Source organism: Corapipo altera, unplaced genomic scaffold (genome assembly GCF_003945725.1).
Source record: "Corapipo altera isolate COAL_440 unplaced genomic scaffold, ASM394572v1 54, whole genome shotgun sequence".
Lineage (NCBI taxonomy): Eukaryota > Metazoa > Chordata > Aves > Passeriformes > Pipridae > Corapipo > Corapipo altera.
Window position 1 is genome coordinate 3,286,443 of NW_020884902.1, and position 12,478 is coordinate 3,298,920.

Sequence of the window (12,478 nt, forward strand, 5' to 3'; positions counted from 1 at the left end):
GGAGAAAATGTTCACATAAACTTTCACATCAGTTCTTTGTTACAGGTTTAATGTCTTGTTGTGAATGCTGCTGATAGCTTATTTTAACTGAGCTATCTTTTATCTGTGAAATATATATATTGAAGTGATGATTTCCCTTCTTTTCCTTTTTTTTCTTTTTGAAAGATATGTACCCTTCATACATAGATCTTCACTCTGTCTTTTGTCAAAGGTAACTTTATTTGCATATTACAGTAATAAATAATATGCTGTTCACTTGTGATATCTGCATTATATCTTTCTATGGGCCATATGTTGGGAATAAAATTACATTACCCAAAAATACACTTTCTATTCATTTATTAATTCAGTTAGGACAGTGTTTTATCCACATAATGAAATCTGTATTTGTCATTATCCTAAAATGAAAGAATCACAAAGAAGAAAGGATATATATGTTATATACATATATATATGTATATATATATATACACATATACTCTTAAGGAACCATATATACATATATACATATATACTCTTAAGGAACCACAGTTACACTCTTGAAAGACAGCCAATATTTCTTATCAAATATGCAACTTGAACAATGGAAGTAAATAGTTCCTGCATCAGCAGGATGAAGAAAACACGTTTCCCATTTGCCATCCTGGCAGAGTGCCTCTAACATGGTGTTCAAGGATTGTCCAAGATGAGGATGATCATCTGATCCACACCGTCAGTCTCCAAAGAATTTTCTTCTTGGTGACAAAATTATTATTTGTTTGAAGTTTAGATAATTAATTTAAAAACATTTCAACACATATTGAACTCTGGAAATGAGCTACATGTTATTGGCCTGTAAACACTGCAGATTTACTATGGGGGACAGTAAAAAGCCCAGCGCTCAAGAACAATTTTTCTAGTACGAAGTGATATATGCTTCTGTAAAGGTACTAATGGCAATGCCACAGCATCTGCTATAAGCCATGGAGCATGGATAGCAGATATACAAACCAGAGAAGTCAGAATGAAGAAGTACAAAGAAACCACAACCATTTATATTACTAGTAACTGCTATGATGCTGATTGTAACACAGTTTCAGGATGCCCTAAAAAAATCTGCTTTCCTCAGTAAAGAATTCCATGTGTTTGACCTGATAAACAGCAAACCCACACCTTACAACAATTGTTTCAGTGAAAAATGCACCTTTATTCAGTTGTTTGTTCTGAACATCTTGTTTCTGCCTCCTCCTTCAGAGCTGTAGCTGCAGTGGACATCTGTGTGTGAAGAATGGTTTCCAGCCCACTTCCTGTGCCAGCTCCTTCATTTCAGGTGTGATTGTGTCACACAAGTTCTCCACAATAGTTTCCCATAGCACACTGTCACATAGGTAGTTGTAAGAGAAAGTAGAGGGTTAGAATCATAATTTGGCTTACTCATTGCCAATTATTCTACTACACTGAATGTGTTTAGACAGCACAGAGGCCTTGTATCAAGGTCACTTGGAGTGCGAGCTGCCCACATATCTCAAAAGACATAGTTTTAGTTAAAACTCACAAGATATCAGTGGAAGTTTTGCCCAGAGTTGCCAGTGCAAGATATCCCATGTTGTTCTGTGAAATATCTGAGAAGCTTCTTCTGGTATGATATCAAAGGCCTTTCTGCCACACTAAAAGCAGCTGTAATGCCATTATCTCCTGGTATGTGATTCATACACCTGCTCTGAAATCAACCAAGCTGGGGAAGCTGATGCCAAAAGACTTGTCAGGATGTAGAAATCACATCAGAAATACAAATCTGTTTTCAAGGATGTAAGACAAGCCTTGGGGCTTACAACAGAAATGCAATTTCAGGCAACTTTCAGAAGTACTGTAAGGATAAAGCCTGTTTGTCAGGAGGTGCTTCTCTCTTTCAGAATGACTCCATAAAAAATCAGGTAAAAATATTATAAAGAGGAAGAAAAAATTATGTAATTTGTTAGATGACAGAACTATCACAAAAAAAAATTAGGAAGATACTCTGTGTCATTATATATTATCTACCCATCGTAAGTAATACAAGAGCACAGCAACACTGATTTTTCCCCAAACGTTCCACTTCTCTACATGTGCAATTGCAGGGACCTAAGTGCAGTTGTACTCAATGACTCCAATTCAAGTGGCTGGTAAGTGGTAACAGAAATAGAACAGCAAAAGTCCTGGTATAACTTGTGTTACTGCTGATGGAGCTGAATACCTTAAACTGTTTAATTCACTGCCTACAGCAAAGCTGTCACTGTACGTGTGGACTGTTTGTTCTTGTGCAGGCACACATAACATCCTACCATGTTTTTAGCAAAGGAAAAGCAGGGTTCATTGAGGCAAAATTGCTGTAGAAGTGCTGAAATGAAAATATTACACCTTTTAAAAGTTTTCTTTGAATTTCTGCTTTCTCTCTGCCTCTCCCCCCATTCAGCTTTTCCCATGAGAAAAGGACACCGTGAAGTTAAAAATAGCAGAGGCTGGCTTTTAGTATCAAATGTTTTTATTTCCAAACGCAGTGCTCTGTTAAAAAAAAAAAAAAAATTAAAAATAAATATAGGAAGCAGAGCGCAGCCGCTCCCGCCGTTCCCGCGGATCTTCCCCGTTCCCGGGGACTCCGGCCGTGCCCCGGGAGCCCGGCGCCCTCTGGCGGCGGAACGTCCCCGCAGCACCGGGAATTCTGCAAGAGGCTCGTCCCAAAGCAACCGAAACGAGTCCCGCCCTGCCCTTGTGCCGGGACAAAAAATATAAAATCTGAATACGATATTTTATAATTCCGCAGAGAGCAGCATTCCAGCCTACACGTGAATTATTTTGGAAAGGAAAACTCATATTATTGGGGCAAATTTTTAATTCCCTAAAAATACTTGTGAAATGAGAGAAAGAGAACCTACTAGTAGGTTATTTCATTGTGCCAAAATCTTATCTTTCTTATCATGCAACTTAATTCTTTCTAGGATTTCCTTAAATTCCAGAATATCCAAGGTTTTATGTTAAACTAATGAAAAGTTTACTGCCCTGCACAGTACCTCATCCTGCTCCACTCATAGTCTGCAAAATGACAGATGAATTCCAAATATACTAACAAAAAATTTCCTGACCTCTCTTCTATCCATTTTCTTCCTCTCTTTTAGTTGTTTTTATTCCCTTTTCTCTAACCAGTTGTTTCCCAGTCGCAATATCAACTGTTTTATCTGCAAACTGAAATAAAGCCCAGAACTCAGCAAGCTTATCTACTCCCATCTGGCCTTCATCTCTAAATTAATGACATGCTCTATTTTCCTGACTCACCATGTTCTCCTGTGCTTTCTTTGCACTGTCTCCTATTTCTTGTGCTCACTTGAACTGTGTCTTGCTGAAGCATCTGTAACATCTTTGCAGCACAGCCACGTCCTGTGGGACTGCCAGCAGTCTGACACACAACTCGAAATGTTGACCCACGTAGCCTCAAAATAATAGAAACCCTGGGAGCAATCTCATCCTGATACAGTTTGGAGATGTGCTCTGTATCAGACACATCCCACTCTCCACACTACACAGTTAATCTGTCTCTGAAGTCTTTCAGAGTGTATCTAGTTGTCACAGCAGACTCAAGACAACTAAACCTGGTTTTAACTTTTTCATAAGGTCTCACCATTCCTTATGTTTTCATTAACTGCTCAACTCATAACTTGACAGGCTTGATTCTAGGCTCCTACAGCACCTTCAGGGATAAGAAGTTATTTTTCTCTTTAAAACATTTCTCTTCCTGTTTTTCATAAGCTAAAATCTTTTTCTCCCCCTACTGGAGTTATTGCAGCAGCCTTTTCTCAGGCTCTGACTGGGATAGAAAATACAGTTTTGAGGAATTCAGACCCACAAAAATAAGCTTCCTAGATCATAGCTCTGAACACATTGTCTTTCTATCCCAATTTCCTGACCCTGCACAGACCAGGAAGCTGGAACAGATGACCTCTCAAAGGCCTTTCCAATATGACTTTTCTATATGAAGGACTTTTCAATATGAGGGACAGATTGCCCCTCATTTTTCTGCAATGTCCAGGCTACCCTTCCAATTCATTACCCCTCATTCAGCACAGGGAGGCTGCTCTGAGCTCCAGGCAGCCAATAGTGGCGACTTCTGTTATTCTCTCTTTAAAGTTTAAGTTCAACATGTTCATACTATTTCCCATGCTTTCCTGATAGCTGGAAAGAACTTCCTAGCAAGCAAGCATAAAGTCATCTCTTTCTCCTCCTGTGTTTCTTACAGTTTCTTGCAGTGAAGTCTAACAAAAAATAGAAAAGAAAAAGAAAAAAAAAGAAAAAAAATCTCTTTCCTTGTGCTCCTGTCTTTTGTCACAGATGAAAATGTAAGGAATGGCAGTGACTTTTTGTTTGCTAATGAGTCTAACATAAGGGGATCCCAGGCTGTGGCTGAAGTTTCTAAACATTACAATAACACGAATCATAACATAAAGCAAAGGTTTTACATTTCCAGTATGTAATCCTGGAAGTAGGGGATAACATGCAGCCACGGGTGGCAATGGAATTGTCTGCATCATTGTGTTTATTATAAAATAAAAGTTTGCAGGATAAGCACTGTCTCTCTAAGATCTAGCTCAATAAAGAGACAACCCTTACTTTACTTGTCTTAAGTAAAGCAGACAGATTGACAATTATGTTAAACCAATGAGATGAATCAAACCCAACATGCCAAAATTTTTACTGTTTCAGACCTGTGTGAAACTTGAGAAAGTCTGGCAATATCTTCAAACTCCAGAAAGGAAATGATGTACAGGAGCAATGGGACAGGAAGCCGTTCCAGGAAGTCATACTTATCTCGCCACAGATTCCAGAACTTTGGCACCAAACAGTACAGGGAAAAAAAATGAAACCAAACCCAAGTGACAACAGACTTGTAAAAGCCTAAAATTTCTTATCAATAATCTCAAGTTATTCACATACATCTTAAAAAAACCCCAAAACCAAAAGCAACAGTCAGCTTTTTTTTTTTTAATGTTTTCTAGAGAAAATAACATTTAACATGAACATCCAGATCCATTTTTGGATCCATTTTTCCACATACATATAGATCTTTTTACATAACAACTGTGCTAATTACTCATTATATGACATTTTTTGGCTCATTCCTTTATAATCTAATACACCAAATTCTCTCTTTGTAGGTTTCCTACTTAGTGAGCTACACCCCATTGTGCAGTCATACAGTCAATTATTTCTGCTTCTGTGTCCCACTTGGAACTTGGCCTTTTGTGTTTAACACTATTTCTTCAGATCACTTATCTATTTTATCAAATTGCAGTAATAAAATTACTAGTTCATTATAAAACAGAATCCTGAATTCAATTTGCTACACGTCTAATGAAGATTTTGATTTCCTAAGATCTAACAAAATGAATGCAGTCATCCAGATAAGTACAGGACTTTTTTTGCCTTTTCATACACAATCAAAATTTAAAGCAGAATTACTATTTTTTATATTTGGAAATTTTTTCTAATACATCCAAAGTGTTGTCTTTTTATTGCAATGGGGGCTTTTTGTTTGTTGGTTGGTTTGTTTTTGTTTTAACTAACTAGAATCTATCTTCTCATGTACATTAGAGTGATAAAAAGAGAGAAACAGAATCATGGAAATTGAAACTATACTAACTACAGGCCAATTTTGATGCAGCCGTTTTCCTTCCAAAGTATTTTATAAGATTAGTTACAAAATTCAAGCTTATGTGACTACATTTGAAAGAGCTTTGAAAATTACATGATTTCACTGCTAAGATGTTAAGACACTTTTCTTCTTTTTTCCTTCCAAATATTCCTAAGGTAGCTATGGAGAAGGAAGCTAATGCCTTATCTTCCTTCATGTCTTTGGGTAGGTGGCCCAATATTATGCAAGCTTTCATTTCCGTGCTGCAAGTGCAGTTTGCTGTCAGTTCTCCTTTGCTTTTTTGCTTTCCAAGCAAGTCAGTTCTATATGGTTGGTAATTTTCCTCAAATTCCTTATGCAAGTACAAAATGATCTACACAGTCAACTAAAAATGGTTGGGCTGATTAATTCAGGCTGGTGTGTAAGGATGATCCAAATCTTCACATACTGGGAATGATGATGATGATGAAATACACTGAGCATGTATTTCATGTTGAAGATTAGGCAGGCTACCACCTGAATATTTGAGTTTTTCTTTAAAATTATTTATTTCTAGAAATAATAATGTGATCTGTTTTGGCTGTTTTAAAATATATTTAGCTGTGTTTATTTTGCTTTATTAATGTATCTGCAGCTAATGATGAACTAACTGTGAAAATCTATTGAACTTCAAGTTTTCTATGAAAATTTCATCCTGTGAGTGCTGGAGGCTATTTGGTAACTTATACTATTTGTTCACTCATCCAGAAATATAAGTAGACCTCTCTTCTCTTGCTCAACACTATCATCAATTTATTTTCCATCACTGCAAAACCATATATAAAACCTTGCTGTGCCCTCTTGGCTTGATGGAGATTACAAAAAGAAACTAATGATAAGTTATTTCACTGTCCAAAAAGAACAGAAAACATTTCAAATCAAACACAGATGTTTATAGGTGTATGGTAGTTACTATAAATTTACTAAAATGCTAATGTTAATTGTTTAAGCACCTTTCTTTAAAAAAAAAAAAAACACATGAAAACAGATAAAGTCTTAGGAATGAAAACTAGGAGATAACAACAGGAAATACCAATACTTAACAGGAAAACATTTTGGTGGCTGGGGTATGTACCAAATATTTAGCAGCAAACCATGGGTAGGATGATGAGTTTTTTCTTTGAACTCTCATTTGGCAAAAAAATCAGTAAGGATAACTAGAATATTATTCCAGTACATATATATATATAATTCCTATATATATATATTTGTGGAGAATTTAGAGAAATAATGATAATTTGTGAATACTTAGGAGCAGCAAAGCTCCCCTTAACAGGAGGTGAGGAGGTGTAAAACATCTGATTGTGTGGAACAGCAAGAGCTATGGACAGAAATAGTGTCAGCATAACAATACAATTTCTCACAAACATAGTAATCTATTCTCATAATACTTCTATTTATATTAGCACTTTTCTGAAAACAAAGCACTTTTATCTTATATGATAATTTTAATAAAAAATAGAGGGGAAAACTCCAAATTTTGAGATGATTTTAGAAGGAAGAAATGATAAAATGTTAGAAAAGAATGGGAACTGTGGCTTTCAATACTTCCTATGGGATAGGAAGCCTCTGAGCCACCAGCAATACTTTTCAAGAAAAAGGAGGCAGATCTTATTTGTAACCTACTGAAAACACACAGAGTAATAGTAGAAAACTGCATGTTAACAATAATGTAATCATTTGAATCACTGTACCCAAGTAATGTAAAACAGATGTTTTATTGTGACATCATAGTAATATCAAATGCTGCAGGAAAATCTTACACTATAAGCAATGAAAAAAACCCCCACTAAAATCCTTCTCACTAACATATATTCACATGTCAAATCTACTTTTATGAGGTAAATAAAAAAACCCCACCAGTAGTAAACAAAAATGTATAGAAAAATACTTCTTTGAAAGCTCAAGTTTATAAAAATTGATGATCAATTTTGCCACAAATTAAAATGTGGTACAACTCTGCTTCAACTAACAGAGCAATTATGAATGTCTGCTGCAAAAACCCAGCATATTTAAAGACACCCTGAGCCTGAGCCAAATCCAACAGGCAGTCCATTTTCTATTGGTTCAGGATACATTCATCCCCCTTCTAGTCAAAACAAGCAGTAATAACTGGAATTAAAGATTGGTTTTGTCATGGACTGTGAGTGCTGATTGAGACTTTTTCCATGGTTTTTGTGCACATATCCAGTCACTTGAGCTCAGAAGGTGTGGTGTGTCCATCCCTGGAACACGAACAGTGCTCACTTGCAGCCTCCCACCCCAACAGCCTAAGGAAGTGTCACTGTTTCTATCAAATCACTTGACATCGATCAGTTGCAAAAGTTATAGAGGGAATGAGAAACACAAACTGAACGAACACAAACCTAAACATAGAAGTGCAGACCACGCTAAATCACCAGGGCTAAAAATCCCTGGATTGTGCCGTAGGAAGTGTTAGATTTTAATAAGCAAAGCATAGGGAACATGTTGGTCTTATCCGAGATCATAAATGAAGATACAGTCAAGTTTATTCTTGGAAAGAGATATATAATGTTACCCTCTTCCCTACCACCATACCACTTTCCCAAGATTCATATACTTCTTGGGAAAGCAGACCTCCTCCACCCAGGAGTAAATAACCATGGAATCCTAGAATCATCAGGGCTGGAAGAGACCTTCAAGATCATCAACCATCAACCCAGCACCACCATAACCACCCCTAAACCATTCTGCAAGTGTCACATCCAGACACCTCTTGAACACTTGCAGAGACAGTGACTCCAGCACCTCCCTGGGCAACTTACTCAGATAAGATGATGATTCAATAAGATGATGTCTACAGAAACTGTTGATGAGAAAAACAGGACTTCATTTGAAAATGACACCTTTCAAGTTCATAATAAAAACAGGATAAATATGAAGTCACATCCGTAAGTATTTTTATTTCAATATCTGTACACAAACAGAATACAAGAGCAGTTTATTTAAAAAAGAATAAAATCTCCCCAATCCAAGGTGTCCTGTCAGGCCTCTTGGGCTACAAAAGCCTCAGATCTCAACCCCAGTCCCTGCAGGTGCAGTTATGAACTTCTCCATTTCCAGACTAGGTCATAGCTCACCTCATCTGTTCCCTCCAGTTAGTGAATTAATGTGTCTTTGGCTTAGTATTTTCAGGATATGTTCCTCTGTGAGCCATGATCATGATCAACCATATCTTGTGACATGACCATCTCTTAAAGTTAATCCATTACTGAGAACCAAGATTATAGGAAGATGCAAAGCAATAACTATTTGAGACACACAGTTCCACAGAACTTTGGGGAAATGCATAATTATTTCAGATGTTCTCAGTGGCCAGTCTACCTCTGAGGTTTATTTAGTGGTGTCCCTGCTGCCTTTCTCTTTCTGGCTGCAGCTCCTGAAGTCATGTTGCACTTGCATAGTCCCAATTACCTGCAGCATTTGTGGTTACTTGTGTTAAATCAGATTGGGAATCCCGGTGGACATAAAAACAAATGGGCTGCCACAGAGCATTATGAGTTATTAGCCATAAAAATATTGCTTCCTGGCCTATTTTTGTTGCTAAAATCTCTGTCATTGTCTTATAATGAAACTATCAGTGTTGCTGGGATTTATAATATATTTAGGTTTACTGTCACAGCTTTTTGTTTTTTCCAGTATTCATACATTAATTTATACTAATAAATTCATAGGGAAAAAGTCTATTAGCCAAAGCAATCACATCTTTCAGGAAGTTATTACAGACCAATATTGCTACGTTATTCCATTATATGCCACCACAAATTTGTAATTTTTATTATCATCTCCTATGAAGAGATGAATCATCAAAAAATCCTCATGGGATTCTTTAATTTCTCCAGGTCTTAATTGACCACAATTGTGGAAGAAGAAAAAGAAAAAAAGCAGAAGAAATGAGTATCAAGTACCATGAGATAAATACTCAGATTCAGGTGTCAGATTGTGGAAATATTACTACAGTCCCAAAACAAAGTTATTGAAAGAGATCAGACCATGGTTACTTTACCAGCAGCCCTAAAACATGCTTCAAAGGACAATAAACATCCCATAATGCACCTAGAACAAGTGTGAAGTGTTTTTACATACAAAGAAAACATTCCCAACCCCTGCATGCAAATTGTTTGTAGAAATAAACACACATTTAAAGACATCTCAACCGGCAAAAATATAAACATTCTGGTTTTGTTTTTCATTTAGTCATAGAAACACAATTTAACCACATAATTTAATGCCTGATAAGTAGAAATACCCATTCAACTGCTCAGGCATTCAAAAATGGCAGTGTTGGAAGTTACACTGTGATTTTAACGTTTTGTTAAAATCAAAATTAATAGGACAGTTCAAAGGCTCAGCACTTAAGACTGTCGGAAAACTCTGGAAAAGGCACTCCAGAAGCACATGTTCAACTCACATTTTCAGAGACAGAAGAAGAAAATCTGCATTACAAAGCATGCAACTGAGACAAAAAATTACTATGAATAGTAAATTAGGTAGCTATGAAATGCTGGAGAGTAAGTGGCCCTGACTATCAGTAATTTTCCCAGAGTTCTCTTAAAACATTACCTGTGTGCTTAAACAGCGTGCCAGCTTTTAATATTGACTTTCTTTTTGTTGCTGTCACAGCTGGGTCTACAGGAGAGGAAAGTCATAATCACGTTTCTCCCTTCATGCTAGTAAAGATCACACTCCAAGCCACAAGTAAGATTCACTTGCTATTGTAGGCAAGGTTAAAAGAACATATATTCTAGTCTTACTAATATTAATATGGTTTATTTCCTTCCAGTTCATTGAGAAAAGTGAGGGGTTTACACTGTCATAGCTATAGGTGGATTCCTGATACAATGAGGGATACAACTGACAAATGAGAATATTAGTGAGGTGAACACACAAACATATATGTTTTATATAAACACATATGTGTTTTATATGTGTAGATAAAAAACAAACTCCACAGAGCTTTATTTTTTCTACTGGCATGTTGAAAAGGAAAACTGAAAGCAAGCCTTGAGTTAAGAGTCAATACTCACATATCCTGACCAAAGAACAGAGTTAAATTTACCATTACAAATCAGATCTGACAACAGTGTTTACATCTCTCAACATCAGATTTAACTTTAGATATCTCTGGTATTTCAGTGATAAAATGTAGATTTTAACGTTGAGAATTAAGTATTTGTAACTCCCAATGAGTTGCATTCACTCTCATCACTAATTTTCAAATTAAAGCTCAGATTCCGGATGATCTGCTAAGACACCAGTCATTTTTGTATTTTTCAAGTCTTTCTTTTACTTTGTTAATCTCTTAGCTATAGCAACAGTAAACAAGTTTGAATAAAGGCTTAACATCTACATTTGAATGTCAAATATAGACAGCTAAAATTCATCATTTTGATGGCTATTGTGGCTAATACATCATTATAGGGGGTAATAAAAAATGCTAAATCATATTTCTGATTGCATACATACAGAATAGCTTCAATTACAGCTCAGTCATATCTGCAATACTCTGTACCCTTATTATGTGAATAAATGAAAAAACCATCCTACTCAGTTACGTAAGTTCATCCTATTTTACAATACACACACAATCTTTATCCCTTTGCAGTGAAACAGTTGCCTCTTTGAAGGCAAAAAATATTCATCCAATCTGCATTTTAGAATTTAATATATGAAAAATAAACTACGCCACTGAAACATTTGATCATAGCAGAATTAACAGTTCTGCAATGTACATGCACAATATAGATTCCCATGTTGCTAAAATAACATCCTTTCATATACTAGTGGTAACATGAGGATTCAATGCAGAAGTGATTGTAAAGCCCTTGTCATTCTGTTTCAGAGACCATTTTAGTGCCTGGGAAGGCTTTAGAAGCCCACCACGGGGATAATAGGACAGTGAATGCTGTACTGTACTTCCAAAAGCTCCTTTTATCTCTAGCAGTGTAGGGAGAATCAGCATGTAGGGCTACTGCCGTTCTTATTTGTGGAAAACATGAGGTGAGAGTAAGGTCAGAACAAAACTGATATGCAAATAGAGAAAGAAAAGACATCTTTGTAACACGTTCCTCAGCTTGCACACCGTTCAACATGGTAGGCAAGAATACAGTATCCTATAGGGGAAAACCCCATTGTTAAAGGAGAAAAGGAACATGGTTAATAGGCTTTCTCTGGGCTTTTTCATGTTACTGTTGGAAGTGACATTTATTAAAAAAAAAAAAACCACCCAAACCAAAAACCCCCATTTCTCAGCATGAAAATGCTAAGTGCTACTGAAAAAGAAAATAGTTCTACCTGCCCCCAAAACCACTTGACAAAAATGATTAACTGTTGCTTTCTAACTTTTGAACAATGTTCTACAGATTAAATCTATAAGGTTGTACAGAAAATGAACTACACACAAGTCTAATTCTTAAAAAAGCAGAAATATGTTGCACCACAGATTACAATGTGTAAATTAAATACATTAATCAATACTTTTCAGTATGGGATATACAGTACAACAGAACAAAGTGTATACAGATAGCAGATACTCAAATTCTGCACTGGTGTAAGCAAGACAAACTTTTCACAGCAAGTATTCCATGTATTTTTTGTTTAGTATTTTGTGTGTGAGTGTATTTATCTGTATTGTAACTTTAAGTATATGTGAGTGCACAAGAACTTCTTTAATCCAAACACTAGAGTGGGTATATGTGTCTATAGACTCTTGAATAAGATTTTTATCTTTATACAATCCAACAAACTCTAAAATGAAACACTAAGTCAATACTCTACAAA

The 12,478-nt window shown here is 36.1% G+C and overlaps 1 protein-coding gene across 1 annotated transcript; it reads right to left on the minus strand.

Annotated features, from left to right (window-relative positions):
• Positions 1 to 1,085: 1,085 nt before the first annotated feature.
• Positions 1,086 to 9,257, minus strand: FBXO36 (F-box protein 36). Its single transcript, XM_027650460.1, is given in 4 exon segments — positions 1,086 to 1,376; positions 2,563 to 2,719; positions 4,713 to 4,902; positions 9,113 to 9,257. Coding segments are annotated over 4 exon segments (783 nt in total).
• Between the last annotated feature and the right edge of the window lie 3,221 nt (positions 9,258 to 12,478).